Below are 26,311 nucleotides of genomic sequence, written 5' to 3' on the forward strand. Positions count from 1 at the left end.
TCTCTCAAAAATAAATAAATATTAAAAAAAAAATTTTTAAAGAAAAAGTTGATGAATTGGACCTCATCATCCAGTTCAAAAAGATGTTTCAAGTGGGATCTCACTCAAGGAATCAGAGCCCAGACCAGGGCTTTATGAGAAGTAGATAATCCCTACATACTTGATGATTTAATAGATAAATGTGATTGGATCAAAACCCTCAGTGCACAGTGGGGCATCAATGAGACAACCCATCCTGTCCTGAGTACATCAGTGCTGAATGGACTGGTTCCCTGGCTCATGTGACCTCATAAAAGACTTCTCCAACATTGTTGACATGGACAGGTCAGGGAAAACAAGTTGAACTTTGCATTTGTAAAGTCCAGATCTATGTTCCTTTGAAATTAAGAAATTCCAGCAAATTCCACACCTTCCTAGGCAATGACAAAAACATTCTAAGTGCCAGAAACACAACACAGGTGTAAACAGAGAGGTAGAGGGCAAAGGCCTCTCATAGCAGTTGTCAGAAATTGAAAACATTCCTGTTGCTGGGGGGGCTAGTTGGGTATGAAGCTGTCCCAGGTAGAACACAGGCTCCTGGAAACATACACACCTGGGACTCAGCATTCAGGGTGATGACTTCCTCATCATGGTCCAGCAGTTTGCAGGCATATGCAATGTTAATAGCGGTTTCTTGTTTGTCACCGGTAAGAACCCAAATCTGCAGGCCTGCTTGACGCAATTTAGCAATGGTCTCTGGGACTCCATCCTGCAGGCGGTCTTCAATCCCAGTAGCACCTGGTCAAATGTGCAACAGTGTATGTGATCCCCCTCCTCACATGCCCTCAGACCCTGATGGGGTCCGAATGCCATCACCAACACACCAAAGATGCTGGCATGACCCCATAGACTGGGAGCAGCTTGAGGCTGGTCTCATGTGGAAGCAGTGTTTGATAATTCATCATTTCAGGACAGTGGTAAACCCTTTCAATAACTCCCTCGATTGACACAGTCAAGAATGAGTCAGAATAACTGAGTCACTAAACACAATTCTCTGTTCATTTGCCAACAACAAAGCACTTCCAATGTTTTCTAACATGCAGCTAATTTTTAACTTAATAGATAACATGGAAACAAATCTTGTGGGGAAATGTTTATAATGACCATATTCTGAAGGATGAAAAAGCTTTAAAAATTATCCATTCCATGTAAAATTTCTGGTGAATGACATCCACAATATTTGCTCTCAGCAATGCTTACCATTATCTGTCTACACAGACCACACAAGCCATTATTTCTTGAAAGCAATGTTATCCAGAAGGTACTGTCCCCATAAATGTAAGTAATAATCAGTGGCTTTCCCTAGGTAGGCCTCTGTATATTGGAACAAATCTACTCAGTGCCAAAAGATGCTCTCCAGGCTAGCCTCAGTTTTGTTCCTGTGGCCAACATAATGAGATTGTCTCTATCTCCCCTCTTAAAGTACAACATTGACTGAGGGCCCCTCATCAGCCCTACCTTTCTCTTTTATGCCATACTCATCCCTGTGATAAGAGGCTGATATGGGCTGAATGTGTACCACTACTCCCAAAACTCATAGGTTGAAGCCCTAACCCTCAGGGTGATGGCATTAGGAGGTGGTGCCTTGGGGAGGTGATTAGGTCATCAGAGTGGAACACTCATGAATAGGGTTAGTGCACTTATAATAAGGGACACAGGAGAGATGATCTCTCTCTACCATTTATGGATACAGAAGGAGGACAGTCATCTGCAAACCAGCAAGACAGCCCTTTAAGGAACCAAAATGGCCAGTACTTTGATATGGGACTTCAGTCTCCATAACTATGAGAAAGCAATGTCTGTTATTTGAGCTGTCCAGTCTGTGTTATTTTGTTATGGCAGCCTGAAATGATTAAGATAGACACCACTTCCTTTTCTCTTCCTAAAACAGATGAGTTGGCAGATGCAAGGAGGGTGGAGTCAAGGTATAATTGACCTACAAAAAGCATTCAATAACTTAAAGACACATCACCACATGCGGCTAAGTACTGGATCCTGTGGCTGTTTCTCACTCAGTGCTCCACTGCAGCCCTTCTGTTCACCCCAGAGAATTATCACCCAGCAGAAGGAAACTGGGATGTCAAAAGACAGAGTCACATGCCCAGGCTCTCATGGCCAGTAAATGACAAAGCCAGGACTGAACAACCAAGCCAAGGCTCCTAGCCTCTGAAAAAAGGAAAGGTAGGAGTGAAATAGTATAGGTGAAGAGACAGACTAGGGGGCTCACAGCCAAGTCCTCAAATAGTTAAGGTCTTACCTTCTTGGAAGGGGAAGAGATTTTATCTGTGTTGCTCCAGAGGGTAGTACAAGTCTCCCCAGAAGAAACTGGGGAGGCAAATTTGACTCCACTCAAGAGTCAGAGCTCTCCAGGGAGAGTGCCCCACAGTGAAGGGTCAGAGAACTTAGACAGGCACACCTGTCCTCAGGCCAAGAGGACAAGCAGGATCCCCTGCCTTGCCAAAGGGTCTCATCTCTTTTGGAGAAGCATGTTCTAGATGTGAACAGTCCTATCTCAGTAAATCAAAACCTGGCAGACTAGAAAAAACTGTTTCCAAGTGTTTTCATTTAATCACTCCCAGGGATACTGCTCATGATGTCTCTGGGCCTCTGGATCTTGGGCCTTTTTTGCGCAGTGCATGCCCTCTTATAGGATACCACAGGCAGAAAAGAATACTATATAAAGTATGTATGTTATGCTACTAAATATATTATTAAGATGAATTAAATGTTATATTAGGTATGTATATATAGATATGTAGGTAGCCCAATTCCTTTGTCCAGGGAACAAGGGCAAATGAATTACAGCCTCTCTGTATTGAATGAAGAGATGAACTCCAGTTTCTCCATGCCCCAGGTATACCATCTGACTACTAGCACCACAGGATGTAGTGTGTGTATATACAGCATGATTACAAATGGTGCAGTCACAGAGAGCATGTATACAAAGACTCAGCTAATTTAATACAAATTTAATATTAAATATTTTAAATATTAAAATAAATACTCTTATAAATACTAATATGAACACAGTAGCAAATATGAGCACATTTTAGTAAAAAATGAGCTCATTTTCTTTTTCAACCAAATTGAATCCATGAAACATTCATAAGACATAAAGTACAGCCATTTCTGGAGTCCAACAGTTTCTTTTTGTCTTAGGGGTAGGAGGTAGACTCAATAAGCATCAATTGTTGAAAAGCCTTGTTCCTCATCTCTATTTCTGTGGGAAAGCAGTGTTTAAGGGAAGGCAAGTCAGGTGTTGTCACTGGGTGTCTAGTGGGACAGTACATAGAACATCAAGAAACGGGACATGGTGTGAATGTTCAATCAAGGATGGTTGGTCCTGGGAGCCATGCTAGCATCAGGCCAGGCAATTCCTTAATCAAGGCCAGCATGTGAAGAGCTGCCAAAGACTGGAGCCATGTCACCTCACCATCCAGAACTGTCTCTGCAAATTCCATACTGCTCAGTGCAACGCATGCTCATGTGCATAATTACCCAACAGATGCAAATTTGTTTCCAGGCGAATGGCAGACTGGAAGAGAAGCTCTTCACGATTGTCCAGGGAGGATTCTGCTTCTAAATGACTTTGCAACCAACAGGCATACTCTTCTTCACTCAGAACCTACATGAGACACACCGATGAATCCAATGCAGGTGCTGAGCACTGTTGGGGCAGTGGTCAGCACGTGCACTTGTGGAGGGGGCACCCACTCACCCTTTTGGCAATGCACAAAGTGCGCAGACCTTCCACTGCGTACAGGTTGAGGTAATTCTGAGTCTTGCTTCGGATTTTCTTTTGATGCCTTCCTCTGGTGTCATCTAGGTTGGAATAGAAGCAGAAACATGGATGAGTAAGAACAGAGTCCAGCAGACTGCCCTGGACCACTCCATAAACCTCAGGTAGCTTTGCACGGTGTTGAAACAGCTCTACACATATACCTGACACAGAGGAGAGGTCAGCACCACTCTAGATGTTCTAGCCTGGAAACTCTTTTCACCCAGCTTCCAGGCAAGCCTCCCATGAAAATGGCCACATTTTTAAGGTCTGAAAGTAGTCACGTTCACAGACACAGAAAGGAGCATAGAGGAGACAAAGGAATTGTTCAAAGGATGCAGAGCAATATGAATCTATTTAACACTAGTGAACTGTATACTTATTAAGATGGTAAATTTTATGTTATATGGGGTTTGTTTTTTACCACAGTTAAAAAGAAAAAGCTAAGAAACTAGCTGTCTACATGTGAGACCTCTCCAAACATCCACCCTTTTCTGTTTCCTGTAGACACAGCTGAGCATACTTATTGCTTATTACTGAACTATGGAAGTGCTGACTTTGAGCCTCACCCAACTTGTGGCATCCATGACAAGGTGACACACACTTTTGTAACTCTTAACATTTTCTTGGGTCACCAATTATGAGTGGGAAATCATAAGGCACTTTAGTTTGTGCATGATAAAAGTATATTATGACTGTGTTTCAGGGCCAGTGAGAAAGAAGTTGTCTTCACCTTTCTGCAGTGTTCTAGCTGTCTGCATTTGGAATTGCATTTTGTTGCAATTCACTAAGCAGGAATGTCACAAGAGCATCCTACCCCATGATTTACTCCAACAATCTCCTGTGAAACCTCAGTACCACTAGATTCATCCCATGTCTATTTTGTCATTTGTAAATTGTACACACTTTTCACATAAAATTTAAGGTAAAAGCTGCTTTGTTATTTTAAAAAGAACCATATCATATTTATGACTGTTACTAATGACCTTTGTTGAAATGAGCTCATATAAACAAAACTTTATTAGTGATCTGGTATCCCTTTGGTCCAGGAGGTACACATAAATTAAGGTACATATTCTTCCAGTTTGCAAAAACTTGTACTTTAGCAGAAAGTGCAGTTTCTACCCCCAAAATGCCAGTAGTATTACCAGATAGAATATAAGATGCATAAATAGCACATAAGACATACTGTTACTGGGGTATCTAAGTGGCTCAGTCAGTTAAAAGTCCAATTCTTGATCTTGGCTCAGGTCATGATCTCACAGTGGTTCATGAGATTGAACCCCACATGGGGCTCAGAATTCTCTCCCTCTTTCTCTGCTCCTTCCCCCATTGTGTGCACATATTCTCTCTTTCAAAATAAATAAACTTAAAAAAAAATACATACTTTTACTAAAAATATTATGTTGTTTATCTGAAACTTAAATTAACTGGACATTCAATAGATTTTGTGTGCTAAATCTGGCAACTCTATTTATCAGTGGTGAGGCTCCTGGTTTGGGGAAGGCTGTCTACTATCTGAGTCAGGCCCTGGACAAACTGGACCTGGCAGAAACACTTTCACCTCTTAGACATGTGTTCTCCATAAAGATAGCACCCCTATGGGTCTAAAACACTGGTTGTGGGGCAAAAAAAGCCCAGACATGGGGTGCCTGGGTGGCTCAGTCGGTTGAGCGCCCGACTTCGGCTCGGGTCATGATCTCACAGTTTGTGGGTTCGAGCCCCACATCGGGCTCTGTGCTGACAGCTCAGAGCCTGGACTTGCTTCCGATTCTGTGTCTCCCTCTCTCTCTGCCCCTCTCCCGCTTGTGCTCTGTCTCTCAAAAATGAATAAATGTTAAAAAAAATTTAGAAAGCCCAGACATAATTTTAATTATATATTTAAAACATATTTAGGTACAGCATAAAGCACAGATATATATACAGCACATAAACAAATATATATATATATATATATATATATATATATATATATATATAGCCTATCTGTGGCATTAAAATGTCATGGGGGGAATAATTTAAAAAATATCTAAAAAGGCTCCTTAAAGGGAGCAATAATGAATAAAAAGAGAGAGAGAGAGAGAGAGAGAGAGAGAGAGAGGGAAAATCCTGCCCTAGATGACTTTGCTTTAGGAATTTAAATTTCCTGGAAAAAAGACACTCAAAAAATGACATCTTAATTGTGACTACCATTTACTCCTGATATCATGATAGCATTTTTAGAACATGATAACAACATTATTCCAGACGCTGGCTGTTCCTTGACCAGAGGCATCTGTCTAAGGGGCTTTGGAATTAAAATAATAATCATAAAGAACTTCAGTTCTCCAGAGAGGAGAGGGGAAGAAGGTAAAGGAGCAGTATGCAGGGGCTGTGCCCAAACACTTGTCAAAACAGAATCAATGAAAAAGAGGCAGGCCAGGCAGCTTGGCATTCTGGGTGCCCTGGATGAGTGTGCAATCACACAGGTGACCACACTGAGCTGTTTCTGTATGGGAACACCCACAGCAGGGCCTGGGAAGAGCCCAGCAAGCCCTGCAGAGAAGCAGTGACTGCCCTGCCTCATTCCCTCCCTCCTCTAGACTTGAAGACATACATCTCCTCTGCCACTTGAGGTAAGACCTTGCTCCTGGTTCTTACATGATTTCTCCCTTACAGATTCCCACTACACCAGTAGCTGGACAGTCACTGAGAACCAATGTCAGGGTCTGTAGGAATTGGCTCTTTGTGAATGCTGTGATACATCTGCATTCTGATGGAGGGGCCAGGATGGTAGAAAGAACTCAAACCCAAAGCAGACAAGCACCAAAGAGCTGGGGGCACCTAGGAAGAGTGGATTTGGTGCTGTCCTAGAAAGTACACCCGTGGACCCCCAGAGTTATGTGGTAAGCCTGGCTCTCCTGCACTGATCTCAGATTGCAGGCATTGTAATGTTCACATTGCATTTTCAGTGATATTCATGCAGTATCTGACTCTTCTTTCTGATACTTTACAGGCAACCCAGACCCCCTGTGGCTTTTATATCTATGGTAGTAGGAAGAATTCTGTGTTGCACTGCAAAACAGCCAGTTTGGTAATGGAGCAACATCATGGCCAGAGGTAGAACCAATGCTACCCAGCACCTCCTGGAGAGAGGTGGTGGCCTGAGGGGCACAGGAAGAGGGTCTCTGCAGCCACATCTGGGTGCTGGAGGTAAGGAGTGGGGGGCAAGCACAGTGTCAGACAGTAACAGCTCCTGTCAGTAAAGAAGACTCCCATGTCACTGCACTCAAGATGCAATAGGACTGAGAGGAGCCCTGCGCCAGCTCTGGCCGAGTAGTGCACATGGACACTGCAGCAGGGTCCCCACCAGTGTACTGCTGGCAATTCTCAGGACCCTGTGAAGAGGCGCTCAGAGGAAAATTTCCACTCCTACTCATGATTTTAACACGTGCTTTTAAAATGCTTAGTGATACTTCTATTTCTTAATTTTTTTCATTTTCTTAATGCTTTTGACAAATTTGTTTCTCTCATAAAGAGTCATCTCAGCAAGATGGCAAAATAAAGTGAATTTCCTCCCTTGTTTATGCATGCATTTATTGATTTATTGAATAGCAGCAATGGGTGATTCCCATGCTATGTGGTGGGCTACTCTCCATCCTCACTCTTGGAGAAGGTGGGGCAATCTGGGGGTTTGTGTCTTAAACACCACACAAAGTAGCAGCTGGACCAAACCTCAAGCAAGTGAATCTTAAGGGGAAGGAACCAGAGAGAAGGGAAAAGGGAGCTAGCTTATACTTTATGCTTATATAACACCAGACACTGTGCCAGGGGTTTGGACAGGGGCTTCCTATGAGGTCAGTATCCTGATTTCCTTTGTACAGATGGGAAACTAAAGCAAAGAAAGTGACTTCTCCAGGGTCACTACTTCCAGTCCATAAATGTAGACCTGGGATTTGAACAGAGGTCTGTAGGTACTAGAGTAGGATACAGTCCCTGCTTTCTACCTGATCCCCCACAACTTCTAAGATTTGATCACGTCCTGAGAATATGACACACTCCCTCTAACACAGTCACATCAACCATCATCGTAGCCTCCTCTTGCCTTTTTTTGTAGAAGTGTTATATCTCTTTGAAGAAAGATCTTAAAGATCTGAAGTAATCCAGAGGATAATACTTGTGTGCCCACCTTACTTTATCACCAGTGCACAGGTACAGCAGCTTGAACACAGTGCTCTACTTCCTGAGCACAGGTAAGTGCTCCTCAAGTATGCTCTCCACACTCCATCCACCCACAAAGTAAAAGTTGAATGATTTATACATAATGCCAGGGTGTTACCAGTGGATAACTTCAAGGTAACCCCAGAGCCATCCTATAGCTCCTCTCTTGGGAAAGCAATGGAGTCTCAGAACATCTTGAATCTTAAGTTGCTGGATGTCTACATGTAGATCTTCCAAACATATCTGAACCACACACTGCTTGGAAATTCCTTGAGTGAGGTGGAGAGCTACACAAATTGTCTATTTTTAATCTGCCCCTTTCAATGTCATGGTTTGGACAATGTGTCACTATAGCAATGTCACTCTTTTACTTGTCTCACCCATAGTGCAACAGATGGAAGGCTTTGCTTCTTTTCACCTATAGTTACCTAGATATGGATAGTAATTTCCTCCCAGAGACCTGCAGTAGATGGCCAGTAGAAGAGGAGGTGAGTGCAACAGCAAAGCTACACAGGGGCTGAAGGATCAGGTGAAGAGGGATACGAGGCTTCCCAGCCTGCTCTTAGTCTCCTCACATGCCCCTGACCTTGAAGTTGATTATGAGTGGTAGGAGTTGTTTGTTTGTGCTTTGTCTAGAAATTTAAGACTATGTACTCATTTAAAAGTGACCTGCCAGCAAAGTACAAGTGTGGCAACTACTGTACTTGCACAGCTCAACAGGATCCCTTTTCTCTATGGTGGGCCCCACCTACCACCCTGTCCTACCCATTTCTTAGTGCTACTCCAGGCCTTTTACCTTACACATGACCCATTGTATGTGGTTAATTCTTAAATACAACATTCCATTAAACTGTCTTTAATTAAAAGGACAAAGTTTTTTTTTTTTTTTACAGTAGAATTAAATCTCAGATAATTGCTATATCTGTTTTTCTTTTGTGTGGATGCAAAATCAAATTTCAGAATGAAGAAGCCTCAAAGAATGTATTTGGAAGCTTTACTTCCTCTTCTCTTTTTTAGAATAGGTTGAGGAGATTTAGGTATTAACACTTCCTTAAATGTTAGGCAGAATTCACCTATGAATCCATTTGGTCCTGGATTTTTATTTTTTGGTAGTTTTTTTTTTTATTATCAACTCAATTTCATTACAATTAATTGGTCTGCTTGGATTTTTATTTCTTCCTGATTGTTTTAGAAGGCTGTACTTTGCTAGGAATTTATCAACTTCTTCCGGGTTTTCTAATTTGTTGGCATATAATTTTTAGTAGTATTCTCATAATCTTTTGTATTTCTGTGGTGTCAGTTGTAACTTCTTTCTTGTTTGGTCCTTTCTCTTTTTTCTTGATGAGCCTGGCTAAAGGTTTAGCAATTTTGTTTAGCTTTTTCAAAGAACCAGTTCTTGGTCAATGATTTTTTTTTTTAAGTCTCTGATATTTATTATTTTCTTCTTTCTACTTCTCTTGGTCTTTGTTCTTCTTTTTCTAGTTCCTTTAGGTGTAGTAAGGTTAGATTGTTTATTTGAGCTTTTTGTTGTTTCTTGAGGTAAACCTGTATTGCTATTTATTTCCCTCTTAGAACCACTTTTACTGTACCCCATAGGTTTCAGACCATTGTATTTTCATTTTCATTTATTTCCATGTACTTTCTGATTTCTTCTTTTGTTGCTTAGCATCCTGTTGTTTAGCCTCCATGTGTTTGCGTTTTTTTCAGTATTTTTTTTTCAATAAATGGTGGAAAAACTGGACAGCTACATGTAAAAGAATGAAATTGAACTATTCTGACACCACACACAAAAATAAACTCAAAATGGATTAAAGATCTAAATGTGAGACCTGAAACTATGAAAATCCTGGAAGAGAATACAGGCAGTAATCTGACACTGGCTGTAGCAACATTTTTCTAGACATGTCTCCTGATGCAAGAAAAACAAAAGCATAAAAACTATTAGGACTACATCAAAATAAAAAAGTTTTGCACAGTGAAGGAAACCATCAAGAAAACAAAAAGGCTACTGAATGGCAGAATGAAGGCGGCTCTGGGAATGCAAAATCAGCCTGTGTCTACACTAGCACAGAATCCCTGAGGTGGAAAAGCAAATCTTGCCCTCTGGTAGGTTATGCCCATGAAAAGCTATCCAAACTGTTTTCAGAGCCACATTTGCAAACTGAGAGGTATTCCCGTGGGAAAAGGATTTCCTGTCTGTAGAGATTCCTTAGTACACTTTCCCACAACAGAGTGGTGCTGGCCTAGAGAGCTAGGAGTCCAGTTCTGAGGCACTGAAATTATGGTGAGAGGACCACGGGAAGTAAATTATTCCCTAGCTCCATCCAGTGTACAAGGTTTCACAGCAGGTTGTACCTAGAGCTGTTTCCAGAATACAATAGATAAGGAGACTGTGGAGGTCAGGCAGCAAAGCCACAGCATATACCCTTCTATCTGCCAGCAGCACCCTCACCTCCACCCAGTCTCTCTCACCTAGATATGTACTCCTTCATCCTCCAAGTACAGAGGGAAGGGTGACCAGGTTTACTGATGGGGACCTTGGCCACTCCCCTTCCAAGGCCCAGAAGCATGTGTCTAGAAGGAGATGCAAACAAGCCCTTCTGCTGGATAAAGTTCTAACTGTCGACACCAGTGATTTAGATTTCTCTTTTTCAACACAGAAGTTATATGGAACTCTAGTATTCAAAAGAGACTTCAGGCTCTGCCTGAAGTTGGGATAGATGACAGTGAGTGAGAGGCCAGCAGCCTGTGACCTGAGGCAGCTCCACAAATTGGCTACAAACTATGACTTGGCTTCACAGTCGCCCTGGTCCAGGCAATCACAGAGTAGGAACGAACCTTCCGGAACTTCTAGTCTAAAAGTTCTTGACCTCCATTGGCCAGATTTAAAACGATGCTAGGCCTCACCTCAAGTAACCCCCAACCCCACTGTTCTGAGGTGAATTTAGGCACTGAAGCCCTCCATCCTCCACCCCCCAGAGCATTCTAGTCCAAATACCTCAGAGGAGGGAAAGGGTGATCCAGAAAGGTAATCTCTGATAGGCACTGCTTTAGAAAAGGCTTAATGAAAATCACTTTACTCATGGAAAGGGACTGGAGGTGCCGCCCAGTGGAGAGGAGCTGGATACCTGAGGAGCAAGGCAGTAAGAGGTCCATGACCACTGAGTCAGCTCCTTTGGTATAGACATTGATCTCATCGGTGAGTGGGTGCCGGATCACCACTGACATCCTCTTGCGAATGGAGTCGAAGCCCAGCGTGTGTAGGAGCTCGAAGGTGAGCCTGCCCAGGTGGGGCAATTCCACTGATACCTGGTCATGCAGTCTGTCCACCAGCGTGCAGTTGTAGGCCCGTGCAGCATACACAAGGGCTGCCTCGTCGGGGCTCTCTGCCTCATAGCGCAGCTCCTGCTCCTGCTCCAGCTCCACCCCCTGCTCCTGGGCAGTGTGCTCTGGGGCCCAGCTGGCAGCCCCACTGCTGTAGCCATTGCTGGCAATGGCTGGGGCTGGGTGGCCCAGCCTCTCCTCCAGTCTGAGCAGTGCGCTGTCATTGGACAGGGTGGACAGAAAGTTTGACCCTGACTTGTGAGTGGTCTTGTTGGTGGCCAGGCTCCCAATGCTGCTGCAACCGGAGGTCAGGCGGCTGGGTGAGAACCTTCGTAGGAAGTCTTCTATCGTCTTCACCGGGGACTTCACCTCCAACCTCACCCTCACCTGCAAGAGAAGCAGTTAGAAGACAGGGAAGGTGTGTCTAGAGACCTCACCCCAACTACCACTTCCCCAGTGGGGCCTCGGAGCATAGAATTCCCATTTCCCAGATTTTGGGGCATGCACTAAAAACTACAACCAGAGCCTGCATTGATCTTCCTTGAGATCACCCTTTGGCCTCTTACACTTCACTTAAGCAAAGATTCGCAATATATATTCTTTTAGAATTTGATCACCAGGGTAGCTACATGGAGGCCCTGAACTGACTCAGGGGACTCAGGCCAATGGTGCCTGCAGGCTTTCAGATTATCCTTTCTGCTGGCTGTCTCCACACTGCAATGTCCCACTGCTTTGCAGAAAAGGCTCAGAAGAGCATGCCTGTCATTTCCTGGCACAAAACCCAGCCTTTTTTTTTCCCAACTTGCAAAAAAAAATTTAACAGAAGACCAGTTTATACAGTCCTTTGAATTATGTCTATATAAAATTTAAATAACATTCCCAAACCCAAAAGAACTTTTCTAAACAGCTAAATGCATGGACAAATTCAGGATTGAAATAATTTAGCTCACTTTTTTTAAGTCACAATAAATTATATAGCTTCTAACAAGAAATGAAAACAACAAAATAACAGTTATACACATTTGCTAGAGTTCCAAAAAGCTCAATGATGGAGCAACAACAATATTTTATTTAAAGGAGTATTGTTCACTAATGCTGGCATAATATACCTATTTTAACTTTCTGCTAGAAAATGGATTTAGAGCAAATGTTATAACAATCAAAACACGGAGTTATAGTTAGCCTTAAATTTTCATAATTTTACCTGTGTGTCCAAAGTTGTATATTATACAATAGCCTCAAGAAAAGTCAGGTGTGTGGTCAAGCAGGGCCCGTAGGACCAACTTTGATAAAGGTACTTCTTCTTTGTTCCTATAATAACTTTAAATGTGCTACATATCCAAGGGGGAGATTCAAACAGCCACACTGGAGTTCCAGCCGGCTCCAAATACCCTGAAGATTTAGTACTCATTAATATGTGAGAAGAGGAACACATCCAGAGACCCGTTCATTTGCAGTCTGAGGGTGGGTGATTAAATATTCTCCTCCCAATATGGAATGCACTGCTTATGTCACCATCATCACATGCCTCAGGTTATGCTGGGGTCTTTCTCAGTGATTCAGTAGTTGCAACAATGCCTGAGTTTGTCAGACAGGTTCTACTAGAATGCAGGGATGCATGTCAGAGGGGCTGAATACTAGGTGGTGGAAGAACCCAAAGGCCAGATGAGGGATGCTGAGGCAGCTAAGAGGTGAGCTGCAGCAGAAAACACCTCCTGACTAAGGCAGATGGTGCAACCCTGTGGTCTCTGAGTGGTGGGATCTTGTCCGCTCTGGATCTACCAGGCCCACTGGGGCTTTTGCAGGCCAGTGTCGCAGAAGCAAGGGCACAGGGGGTGCTGCATTACTGCCAGATAGGCTGCTGCCAAGAGAGAGCAGAGACCTCTTGTTCAGGCCACATCACACACCAATGGCGCCATCAGTGGAACCTGGTAAAAGGGCTAACCCAGGAGGAGGGAAAGGGGTCTGGGAGGGTAGGGGATTGACAGGCAGGTCTATGGCATGCATCTAGCCCTAGAACACTTTTATTTTTACCCATTTAAAGTTGCCTTGCTGCATTATGTACATCCATCCTTAGGTGCACCCTATACAAGCATACATCCAGCCCACCTGGAGGACTTTCTCAGAAGCACCTGGGTTAGAGAGGATCTTTTTGCACATGAAACTTTAAGAATCTTATTATTAACCCAAACAAAAACCAACTTAGATTACTGCTATGTTTCCACCATCTTAAGTAACTTCCCATCGATTCTTGACCACTTCTCCTTGAAAGATGATCTTAAAAGCCTTTGTTAACATCAAATACATTTATTGTGTGCCAAGCCCTACTCTGAGCCCTTTCCCTAACCCTCACCACTGGCCTCATGTCACATAAGGCACAGGAGAGGAAGGCTTATCCAAAGCCACTCAGCTGAGTGATAAAGTCAGGATTCAAGTCCAGGTAATTTGTCTGGGCCCCAAGCCTGTCTTGTGCACTCTTCTCTGAGAATCTGGAACCCTGAAATTCTGTGTAGGTAGTGTAGGGCAGCCTCACTCCAGGCCAGGCTGTTATGTGCCCCACCCATCATGGGAGGAAGTTGTCCTCTCTTACTTGGCCCCAAACCCCTCACCTGCCTCTGGTATCCTAGGAATGGCACCACAGAACCAGTGAGCTGGCTTGTCCCATATAAAGCCCCCTGATATATCCCCTTAAACCTGAGAGAGGTAGTGTAAATAGTCCTGTTGTAAAGGGTAGACTGACAACAGTGGGGTCATGCTGAAGGTCAAAGATATCAGCTTCACAGGGAGACTCCAGAACTTGCCTTTTGTCGTGGTTGATCCGGGGATGTGACTACTACTGTGTTGCAGATGGTGAGTGCGATGAAAAAGTCAAACACATCAGAGAGCTCTGGTGAGAGGTGGGCCAGTGGGTATTCCTGGTGCCTTGCGATGGCCAAACACCTGTCACATTCACTCACCTTCTCAAACAGCTTTGGGTCAGGTGTAATGTCTTTCTCCTGCAAGAAAATGGAGGCTTAGGGGTGAGTATGACCCAGTGACCTGCCAAGCATCCTGGTGCTTGACTATTTAAGGCACCTTGATTTTATTCTAAGTTGTAAAGGCCCCTTCATCTGACTCATCTACATATGCCATTTTATAGTGATGACTTACACATAATTTTAAATTGTGTAAGAATGTAATATCCATTATATGTGAAATGAAATGTATATATTCTTATATAGGACATATATATGTTGTCATTAAAAAATAATACAGCTAAGAATATAGATTATTATAGCATATCTGACTCAGAAAAATTTGAAAAAGACAGAGAAGGGAAAATGGAACAAATCTGTATCGCACCAGCTCACATACACACTTTTTGAAACATGTGCTTCTGTTTCCTTCCAGTCTTTTTTCTAGACACTTATGTTATATATATAATAAAATATTTTATACATTTTCTTTTGATATAAACCCAGAAGTGGGATTGCTGGATCATACAGTAATTCTATTTATAAGCTTTTAAGGAAACTCCATACTGTTTTCCCTAGTGGCTGCACCAGTTTACATTCTCACCAATAGTACATGAATGAGGGTTCCCTTTTCCCTATATCCTTGCTGACACTTCTTATCTCTGGTCTTTTTGATGATAACCATTCTAACAGGTGTGAAATGATATCTTGTTATGGTTTTGATTTGCATTTCCCACCTTAAATTTACACATTATATGTCAATTATACCTCAATAAAGAAAAAATATACATAAATTGGCAGTTTGATGTTCCCCAAAACGTTATACACAGTTGACCCCTGAACAATGCAGGGGGTTGGGGCGCCGACCCCCCATGCAATCGAAAAGTCCATGTATAACTTTTGACACTCCCAAAATTAGCCTACTACTGACCAAAAGCCATACTGATAACATGAACAATGTACTAACACCATATTTTGAATTTTATATGTATTTTATACTGTATTCTTACAATAAATTTAGCAAAAATAAAATATGAAAATCATAAGGAAAATACAATTACAATACTGCACTATATTTCTTTTTTTTTTTAATTTTGCATGTAAGTAGACCAGCACAGTTCAAACCTGTGTTGGTCAAGGGCTAACTGCAGTCTGATCTTTTCCAGGCTTTTAAGAATCATTTGAAAATACAACTTTTAACAACTTAGAAATTATATATACTATGATTCATTTGGCCACTCTTTTATCACTGAATACATATTTTTTTCATTGATAAACTTCTATGCACAGAAATTTTTGACTGAATCACTAAATTCCTAGGTCAGAAAGTTTGAATATTTCAAATACCCTTGGACCCATATTGTTACATCGATGTCAGAAAAGCTTGTTTTCAACACAGTGCTCCTCCTGCCAGGTGGTAGAGCCCGACTCCCAAGTGCCCTGTATAAAACCACCAATCAGCAACCACAATTTAAATGGCAGCCTATATAGGTTTCAAAGGGCACAGAAGAATGAGGCCAACACAGAGTAATCAAAATGGATTCTTCCTCTCTGTTCTTAAAACATTTTAGAAGTGAAAGGATCTTTTAAAGGCTATCACTCATTCACTTCTGGAAATTTTCCTGCCTGATGAGAATGGTCCATAAATGTTGGGGCAAGGCAATGGAGAAAGAAGTTTATTGGATTTGGGCTCATCTACTTAAAACTTTTTTTTTTTCCCATCTGTCTTTTCTTTTTCACAGTTGTCATCTTGCTCTGATGTTTTATTAATTTCATTTGGTAGGACAGACTTCCTCTCCATCACTGATCTGAGTAGTTCACCAACAATTCCCTGGCCTTAGAGGCCATGACAAAGGGGCCATGTCAGTGTTTTAGAAAAGATTCAGCAATGTAGGGTGAAGAAAGTGTTGGCCACACAAGTTCTGTTAACTGAACAGAGCTAACCCCCCAGCAACAGCTCATTTGTATTATTACATACAGATACTTCTGATGAATGGAGGGAAATCACAGAGCAAGGAAAGGTGGTGTTGTCCCAGCATGGGTAGCTGCTGTCCTCTGAGTGGGACTCACCATAGGGCTGCTGAAAGCTGTGTGCTTGGACAGCATGCTGGCCCGCTTGGCCTCGGCCCGGCTGCCTGTGCGCCGATGTGACTTGGTGCTCTGGCTCCTGTGCATGATGCGAATGCTCTGATGGCTCCCAATGCTGCTGCGCTGGGGCAGCGAGCCCCCTCTGGGTACTGCCTCTTCCTCCTCTGAGTCTGCCTCCTGGTACCTGGCCAGACGCTGGGCTGTAGGGAAAGGCACACAGGGTGACACATCATGGGGAGGCTAGGAAAATGAAACTGATTCAGAGCACTTACCACCCTCACTTTCCCAAAGGCAAGGCCACATTTAATAAAAGTTTCCACTGAGAGATGGAGGCTTTATGTGCACCTACAGTCAACCTCATGAGGTTGATATTCTCCACCCTGCTGCACAGACGAGAAGACTGAGTCTCAGAAAACTTAAGGACCTTGCTAAGTACACAGGATTCAGGAGGGTGGAGAGGACACCCAGGTCAATGTGATGCCAAAGCAAAGATCCTGTGCATTTTGGCACAGTGGCCATTGAGCTCCACAAACAAGTAAGGTGTGGACAGAGACAGATTCACATACAGCCCTTCTATTCAGGTGGACCCTAGGTGTGATGAATGTGGTTTGGGCAGCAGACAGTGGGGACGAAGGCAGGGCAATGAAGTCCTCTCCCACAGTGTAGCCAGGCTCCAGGCTTTGCCCTTATCCCAGGGTCATGGGGCCACCTGACTCACTAGGGCTGTTAGGACAGATCACAAGTTGAACATCTGCCCTGCAATCACACAAAAATAATAGTTTTCAGTCTGTATTGATGGTGCCTTCCCACGGGCGCTCCTTGTCCAGGGTCAGGTAGGGGGTGGGTATTACCTGCATTCACCTTGTAAGGATGAAGCTCTACCCAATAGGGAGACTAACAGTCCTTGTGGGATTGCATAGAGTGGACAAATGTCACCAGGGTATAGACCCACCAGCAAAGATCCATTTTAGATGATCTTGACTGCACTGTTACACTTGAATGCTTAGTGGGGCATTGCCCAGCAAAAATCCTTGTGGCCATGTGGCCAGCCACTCGGTGAATCACATGAAGTACATCTGCTCTGTTTCTTGCTAATGAACGGCTCTGAACACATTTTTCTGGCTTTGGCCAGTTTTAGTTCAGCTTATTTCATCATAGATGAGCAAGGAGGCTATTCATGAGGATTACTCATTCAAAACAAGCAATTGCTAAGAACTTCGAGGGCAAGTCCAGTGCTGGGTGTGAGCACAAAATATCTTAACACAATGTGGCCTGCATAAGGGACAAAGAGGAGCCCTCCAATGCCTGTGGCCTTATATTTAACATCTTTCTTTAGTTAAGACTTTTCTTTAGGGATGAGAAAAACAGAGATAAGGAAAGGTAAGTCAATTATGGTCACAAAACTCAGTAATTGCCAACACCAGGATCCCACTGAGGGAGCTCCTCACCCCAGAAGCAAATCTCCTCCTGCACATCCCACCTGCTCCTGCTGATATAAGTCACACTTTGGTGGTGAATGAACATCAAGGAAGAACAAAGCCTGGACACAGTGCTGTCAAGCTTCTAGGCTTGTGCATTAGGAACTTGGTGTCAGCCTCTCAAAGGATATACCTGCCTATCCCAGTCTCCTGCAGTAGTAGTCAGATGTTAGCCTAAATGTAGCCATCCTTCAGACCACTGTTAATATGACTGGTCTACAGTGATGCAGCAATTTCTGACCAACAGTGGCCTGAGCAATGCCTTCAGTGTTCCTGGGGAAGATAAAGGCAAGGAGCAGGTGATGCTTTATTCTAGGCACACTGTGTCACCAGGACAGAAGGTCAGAGGGCCATACCAAGAGTCTCCATGGCTGGTTCAGATATATGTGAACTGGGCTCATCATACAAAGCCAAAGTCATCTGAATTCATTTTACTAATGAGATCTGTGAGGTCAGACCACATAAAGTAACAGCTGAAGATGCTCTTGGCCCCAGGAGCATGTCAATGACTGATCATAGCATTTCTTTCAAACATGCAGCGGAGAGGCCTGGTTTTTTTAGTCTTCACCAGAAATGTTTTCCTGTATCTTCCAGAGGCAATGCTACCTTTAGTTTTATAACAAACATCTAACAACTATCAAAATTTTTCTGTAATCTTAGTTGGTATTCTGCCCATAGAGCCTCAGGTCCAGCTTTCAAAGGCTGCTTCTGACCTGACTTCAGACCCGGGTCTCTGGTTCCTTTACAACTAGGCTGAACTCTGCCTTCAGGCAAATGAGCTCTTCTGCACTAGGCTGAGGAGTTACAGAAGGGTAGAGTGAAAAGGGACAGGTGGGCACAGTCACTGACCATTTACTTTGGGTGGCAAATAAAGTTAAACATAGTGTATAAGTTCCTATGTCTTCTGTTTAATATGATTAATTTTACATAAAGGGCCTTAGTGGGTATCATAATTGTTTTATGAAACTCACAAAAATCCCATGCTTCCTTGAGATCTTTCCTACCATATCCCCTCAATAAATAAGTTTCCTAATGATGACCACGTGCTGACTCCTATACTATATTTGCTTCTGTTCCTGTGGCAAGACTTCTTTCATGTTCTCAGATGCTGTTATAGGAAGGAAAGGGAGTCCTGGTTGCAGAGTTGATGGTGCCTCTCAGAGGCGCCATAGCTCCACAAACACTACTGTGGCACAGGGACCCTTATTGTGGTGCCCCTTCCCGACTCGGGTGGGTGGCTGGTTCTAGTCACACCCTTCACTTATGAAGTGGATAGCTTCTCTATGGGATCAGGGAGGACAGAGGCAGCAAAGCATAAGGAAAGGAGAAGTGGGAAGAGTAACACCCTGTAAACTTCAAACAGGAGTAACATTTCTCTTCAGCTTCCATGAACATCATTTTCTAAGGGGAAGAGTACAGCATGAATTGCCCAATGCCCTTCTGAGAATTTTTAGTTAATAACAAGAAGATCGATGGGTGACAACAAAAACATCTCTTCATTCTTGGCATGGCAAAGAGACCACATACCTCACAAGTGAGTTCCTCAAGATTGCCCTTCTTGGTTCTCTTGTCTGACAAAAAATGAGTGTTTAAGCAGATGCCCACCACACTAAGATACCGCAGTGAGTAGGGCACTGTCAGTAAATGGAATTCATTATTTGCTTCTATAAATGCTGCTAAGCTTCAGTCTCCTGGTTGCTCTAACAGCCTATGTTTTAGTCTCTCAAAAATCAGCAATCCCTGAAGCTTAGTGTGTGTGTGTGTGTGTGTGTGTGTGTGTGTGCGCGTGTGTGCGTGTGTGCGTGCATGTTCATGTGTGCATGTATGTGCACACAGGCACATGTGCATGCAGCTTTTCTACAGCAGCTCCCTGTCCAGCCCAGACTAGGAGTTCCTACCTCGAGACTCACCATTTGCATCATGGGAATATTCTACGCCAGACACAGTGCATCTTCGGAAAACCATCTTATTCTCAGTTAAAGTGCCAGTTTTATCTGAGAAGATATACTGTATCTGCCCTAAGTCTTCGGTGATGTTGAGAGCTCGACACTGCAGCTGTGAGTCCGTTTCTTCATCGTACAACTCTATATCCTGATTAATGAAGTAGACTTGGCATACTTTAACAATTTCAATGGAAACATATAAGGAAATTGGGATCAAAACCTAGAAGACATAAGGCGTAGAGGAACAACTGTAAGGAACAAGGAGATGAGAACTAGTCTAATCTATTCAAATGACAAATGACTACAACCACAAGTAAGTAGGGACTATACTGTACCTTTAAGGGCTTAACCAGGTTGGTTTAGAGTCAGTAATGAAAAAGTATTAGGATTGGCAAAGAGTTTAAACTAGGACAGCCTATGGTGTCACTGCAGAGCAGAAATCCACTATCATGTCTGGAAGAATGGTAACCATGGCTTGGATAGAAGAAAGCATTTTCATATTACTAAGTTGTGCTTGACAGAAGCTATGAAAGGAAAGAAGAGAAAGAGAGAAAAAAAACACAAGGCACAGTCAGAGTCCTCATAAGCAAAGTCACTTTGCACCACAGTGGCAATTGGCCCCCAGGCTCTCCCAGGGCTCCTGGCAACAAGGAGCTTCCCATCCCATGGACACAACCCCACAGCTCAGAAGAGACAGTCTTTCCAGAGGCTGGTTGTGTTGAGGGACAATTTCTGTGATCTTGTATGATATAGAGCAAAGGGAAGAAGGCTTTGAGGAGAATATTCACAGTTAACACTTTGACAATTTAAGAATAATCTTCATGAAATCAATGTTTAAAAAACATTTTTTTTTGAGTAACAGTATTGAACTAACCAGACTAAAAGACTAATTTGGGAAGTTAAATAAGTCTGTTTCCATTCTATGAAGCACATGTGATAAAAGAGCAGAGCTCCTCTTGTAGGCAAAGGCTAAGCAAATGACCTCTGTTCACTTTGCGTTCCTAGGATGATACCCACTGTCCCTTCCCCACTCTTAAACAGGCCTTTTGGGCATAGACTCTTAATTAGTGACGAGGAGCTGCTCACAAGGCATGTGAACTAATAATACTAATGGTAACAGTAATAATGATAATAAAAACCAATGCTGCAAAATGCAATGTGATATCCTGAATTGAATTCTGGAACAGATAAAAGCACTTAGTACAAAGACTAGTAGAATATGATGTCTAAGATTTAGTTCATGGCAAAGTACCAAAGTTAGTTTCTTGTTTTAGACAATGCACCATGGTAATATAATATGTTCACATTAGGGGACTCTGGGTAAGGGACATATGGAAACTCTCTGTACTCTTGTTTGTAACTTGTCTGTAACTCTTAAAATTATTCCAAAATAATAATTTTGGGTTTTTAAGAAGTAATTGAGTGGAAAAATAAAACAAACACAATGATCAAAAAACCAACCCCCCAAAGCTTAAGAATTTTAGGAATAGCAAAGGAGAAAGTTAACTTGAAAAGCACCCAAAAAGACCCCATAGAAAAATTAGGTGGAAAAGTAAGTAAGATGTAATACATTAGGCAGGTATATTTGTGGTCCTCCCAGATGCAAAATTTGTAAGGAAATTATCAGCAGAGTAAGATGACTTTAAATTCTTACCAGATAAATAAAGCAATTATCATATGGTACTTAGTACTGTTACCTGCAGAACTATTATCATTGTCAAAAATGAGTAAACTGCAGCTGTGACTGGGGATAAAGAGCTGCCATCAGACTCAGGGACATCAAATAATGATTTCTTCTCTTGATACCGCCATACCCACAGTCCATGTCCTATAGCAACGTTCAAAAAGAAACATCATACATCTAAATGTTAAAATAAGACACTGCTACTGCAAATGAAAGCAAAACTTCAAGACTTGACACAGGCACATTTGGCCTCCTTAGTCTGCCTTGCCATGTAAGACAGCAAAAACACATGACCAGTACTGGTGGCACCAACAAGCAGACTGCTGGGAAGCACTGGTTCTTAGACTCTTCCTCATATCAGGCATTTCCCATTGCTGGTACTGAAAAGCAAATGGTCATAAGGCAGAAACTGGATATGCGCTGGCAGCTATCAATGGAAAATCCCCAAGAAGATTTTCCCAACATGTGCCTCAGAAAACATCAGTCTTGCCATTTGGCCCTGGATACTTCCCATTACTAACCTTTGCTACAGACTCAAAATGCAGATGTCATAGACTCCCAGAAGCCAATGGCAATGCACATATTTCATTAAGTGGGTCACACACCTATCTGATAACAGAAATCCTTTTCATGTCCCATACACCTGTGTTTTTTACCACTGAGCTCCACGACCACGTCACACCTGTCTGCTTCATGACGGGGGCAGGGGATGTGGTGAAGACCATTTACTCAGAGGTAAAGGCAGCATGCCAGGTCTGAAGGCCATCGAAGGCTGGAGAGTACCACAGCCTGTGTGCAATCTAACTGCTAACCCCTTCTTAGCACCCAAATACTTTTTTTTCCCTCTTCTCATGGAGTTCTCATTAGTAGCATTTGTGTATTTCCTGATATATTATTCTCAGTTTATCACCAGGTTACTAATGCTTCTTCTACCAGAATCATTACTACTGGTGTGATTAAACCATTCTTCCATCCAAGAAGCTGCAAGTTTGAAAAATATTATCATTTTATCAAGATCTTTCATCTAGGCATCTCTAACATGGCCCATGTTGATACAAATGGCCCTTCAGTCTAAGTGGATGACAAATGTGTGTTTTAACTTTAGAGTTCTGGATCAGAATGAGTCGTCAGTAGCCCACCAGGCTCACCTGGAGGCTGTCCAGCAGTGCCCTCTTATTCATGACCCATGAAGGAGACTTACCGACCGCAGAAAACAGAGACATACAAATGAGGAGGAGGACACACCAGAGCACGTCGCAGTTCATCTGCCTCTCAAGTTGGCTGCGCTTGTAGCGGGGCCCGCTGTTGTTCAGCAGAGCCTTGGTTTCATGTCCTGCAAGGGAGCATGAGGGGCATGGTAAATCAATGCCCAACAGTGAAGTGTGGAGCTCCCTGACTGGTGAACTGAAGTACAGTGCTGCCATCCAATCATACTTACAGGCTAGGCTCAGTCGAAAAAGCAGGGTATAAAATTCATCTTAAATATGTAACCACCATGGAGAAACAATGGAAATAAGTAAGCTAAAATGCTGACAGAACACTTTAGTTAAGATACTATTAGAAATTTTGCTTCTGTTTTTCTGGTTTTCTAAGTTTTTACAATGGATACATGCTGCTTTTATAATCAGGAAAAAAAAGAAAGAACAAGGAACAACATTCAAGAACGTACAGCAGAGGCGGCAAGCCAGCACTGTCACAGACTACCTGTGCCACAGCCACGCCTACCTGCATAGATGACCATGCCAACAACAGCTTCCGTGTTTCTGATGGTGCATCCTCGCAACAGCAGGTTTTCTTTATACAGCCCAGCCTTTTTCCCATTGTCATGTATACTGTTGAGGAAAAGGTAGCATGCATCACATGGATGCTTCCAAGCACCTCATGTCCCAAGAAGCACTACCTTGGGGAAGGAAGGCCTAGACGCTGGTCTGGGAAGGGGCACGGGGAACTCCAAGAGCGGGTGGCTTGTCTCAGTGGATCTCTGCAAGAGCCGAGAGGGAGCTGGTGCTCACTAGTAACTGGGCAGGACTCCTAAAATCCTGGAAAATAGGGGTGCTGGGAGGATCTTTTCTTCTAGTACTTAGTCTTGACTCCAGTTCCCAGCATAGGGCACCTAAAACTCTTGTAATTTCCTAAGTGGTATGAGCATTAGCAGTATCTTTTGTTCTTATATTTGGTCTCTGACTCCAGTTTTTCCTGGCATAGGATACTAAATCCCTTTTAACTTTCTGGGTGATACCAGTGTCTTTTGTTCTAATGAAGCCAGTCTGGGTGGACTCCTGGATGGGGTTTAGTCACCAGAAAGACCAGGCCATGATTAGAAGCTTAGAGTTTTCAACCTTACCTCCCATTCTCTAGAGTGGACAGGGGCTAGAAATTAAGTTAATCACTGATGATGCCTATGTGATGAAGCCTCTGGAACATCCCAATAGTTGGGGTTTGGAGAGCTTCTGGGGTGGCGAACACATGGTGGTGCTGGAAGAGCAGGGTGCTCAGACAGGGCATGGAAGCTCTGCACCCCTTTGCACATACCTTGCTCTATGCATCTCCTCCATCTGGCTGTTCATTTGTATCCTTTATGATATTGTTTTATAATGAACTGGTAAACAGTAAGGAAATTGTTTTCTGAGTTCTGTGACATGCTCTAGCAAATTAACTAAACCTGAAAAGGGGATTGTGGGAACCTCTGCTTTATAGCACATCAGTCAGAAGGACAAGTAACAACCTGGACTTGTAACTGGCATCTGAAGTGAGGAAGTCTTGTGGGCCTGAGCCCTTAACCTGTGGGACCTGACACTATCTCCAGGTGGTGTCACAGGATTGCTTGATGTGTAGGAAAACCTCACAGGTCAGAATTGGTGTCAGCACTGCAGGCCTATTTTCATCACAAGGATAGACCACAGCTAGAGAGGGCAGACCTGGGAGCAGTGAGGCCTAGTTAGAGGTTGGCCAGGGAAGGCTGCCAGGTGGTCTGCCCACTTCCTGCTCATCATAGAGAACACTGCTCCTCATCAGTACCTTGTGTTGTCACAAATACACAAATCCTTCTTTTTCTTTGAGTTTTTATTTAAGTTACAGTTAACAAAGAGTATAATCTTAGTTTCAGGTGTACAATATAGCGATTCAAAAATTCCGTACAATACCAATGCTCATCACAAGTGCATCCCTTAATCCCGATCACCTGTTTGGCCCATCTCCCCAGCCTCCTGCCCTCTGGTGACCATCAGTTTGTTCCTACAGTTATGAGTCTGTTTCTTAGTTTGCCTCTCTTTCTGTTTTCCCTCCATGTTCATTTGTTTTGTTTCTTAAATTCTACACGAGTCAAATCATAAGTTACTTGTCTTTCTCTGACACATTTTGTTTATGATAATACTCTCTAGCTCCATCCATGTCACTGCAAATGGCAATATTTCATTCTTTTTTTACGGATGAGTAATATTTCATTATATATATACTCTAACTATTCTTTATCTATTAATCAATTGACAGACATGTGGGCTGTTCCCGTAGTGTGGCTATTGTAAGATAATGCTGCTATAAACACTGGGGTGCATACATCCCTTTGGATTAGTATTTTTGTATTCTTTGGGTAAATACTTAGTAGTACAATTGCTGAATTGTAGGATATTTCTGTTTTTAACTTTTTGAGGAACCTCCATACTGTTTTCCACATTGGCTGCACCAGTCTGCATTCCCACCACTAGTGCAGGAATGTTCCCCTTTCCCCACATCCTCACCAACACTTGTTGTTTCTTATGCTGCTGATTGTAGCCATTCTGACAGGTGTAGAGGTGATATCCTATTGTAGTTTTAATTCGTATTTCTCTGATAATCAGTGATGTTGAGCATCTTTTCATGTGTCTGTTGGCCACCTGTACGTCTTCTTTAGAAAATGGTTTCTTAATGTCTTCTACCCATTTTTTAATTGGATTATTTGTTTTTTGGGTGCTGAGTTTTATAAGTTCTTATGTACTTTGGACACTAACCCTTTATCAGATATGTCATTTTCAAATATCTTCTCCCATTCCATAGGCTGCCTTTTAGTTTTGTTGACTGTTTCCTTTGCTGTGCAGAAGATTTTTATCTTGATGAGGTCCCAATAGTTCATTTTTGTTTTCTTCCCCTTGCCTCAGAAGACATATCTAGTAAGAAGTTTCTGCAGTTGATGTCAAGGAGGTTAGTGCCTGTATTCTCCACTAGGATTTTAATGTCTTCCTGTCTCACATTTAGGTCTTGCATCCATTTTGAATTTACTTTTTGTGTATGGTGTAAGAAAGTGGTCCAGTTTCATTCTTCTGCATTTTGCTGTTTAGTTTTCCCAACACCATTAGTTGAAGACACTGTCTTCATTGGATTCCATTCCACTGTCTTCACTGTATTCCATTGGATATTATTTCCAGCTTTGTCAAAGATTAATTGACCATACAGTTACAGATTCATTTCTGGGTTTTCTATTCTGTTCCATTGATCTATGTGTCTGCTTTTGTGCCAGAGCCATACTGTCTTGATCACTACAGCTTTGTCATATAACTTGGAAGTCCAGAATGGTGATGCCTCCAGCTTTACTTTTCTTTTTCAAGATTTCTTTGGCTATTTGGAATCTTTTGTGGTTCCATAAAAATGTTAGGATTGATTGTTCTAGCTCTGCAAAAAATGTTGTTGGTATTTTGATAGGGATTGCATTAAACGTGTAGATTGCTTTGGGTAGTATAGACATTTTAACAATATTTGTTCTTCCAGTCCATGAGTATGGAATATCTTTCCATTTCTTTGTGTCATTGTCATTTTTTTTAAGTTTTTATTTATTTTGAGAGAGAGAGAGA

At 42.6% G+C, this 26,311-nt stretch overlaps 1 protein-coding gene across 3 annotated transcripts in view; it reads right to left on the reverse strand.

The window, feature by feature from the left end:
- The window catches only part of ATP10A (ATPase phospholipid transporting 10A (putative)), a 206,326-nt gene that overhangs the window by 15,781 nt on the left and 164,234 nt on the right, over positions 1–26,311 (reverse strand). For all 3 annotated transcript variants that reach the window (XM_047863204.1, XM_047863205.1, XM_047863203.1), the window contains exons 5-14: positions 23,214–23,320; positions 22,690–22,821; positions 21,502–21,632; positions 19,772–20,024; positions 16,366–16,583; positions 14,143–14,337; positions 11,146–11,728; positions 3,758–3,861; positions 3,538–3,664; positions 593–777 (exon numbers count right to left, since the gene is read on the reverse strand). In XM_047863204.1, coding sequence (XP_047719160.1) covers positions 593–777; positions 3,538–3,664; positions 3,758–3,861; positions 11,146–11,728; positions 14,143–14,337; positions 16,366–16,583; positions 19,772–20,024; positions 21,502–21,632; positions 22,690–22,821; positions 23,214–23,320 — 2,035 coding nt within the window. The remainder of the gene's footprint in view (positions 1–592; positions 778–3,537; positions 3,665–3,757; positions 3,862–11,145; positions 11,729–14,142; positions 14,338–16,365; positions 16,584–19,771; positions 20,025–21,501; positions 21,633–22,689; positions 22,822–23,213; positions 23,321–26,311) is intronic.

This window comes from Prionailurus viverrinus, chromosome B3 (genome assembly GCF_022837055.1).
Source record: "Prionailurus viverrinus isolate Anna chromosome B3, UM_Priviv_1.0, whole genome shotgun sequence".
In the NCBI taxonomy this organism is placed as follows: Eukaryota; Metazoa; Chordata; class Mammalia; order Carnivora; family Felidae; genus Prionailurus; species Prionailurus viverrinus.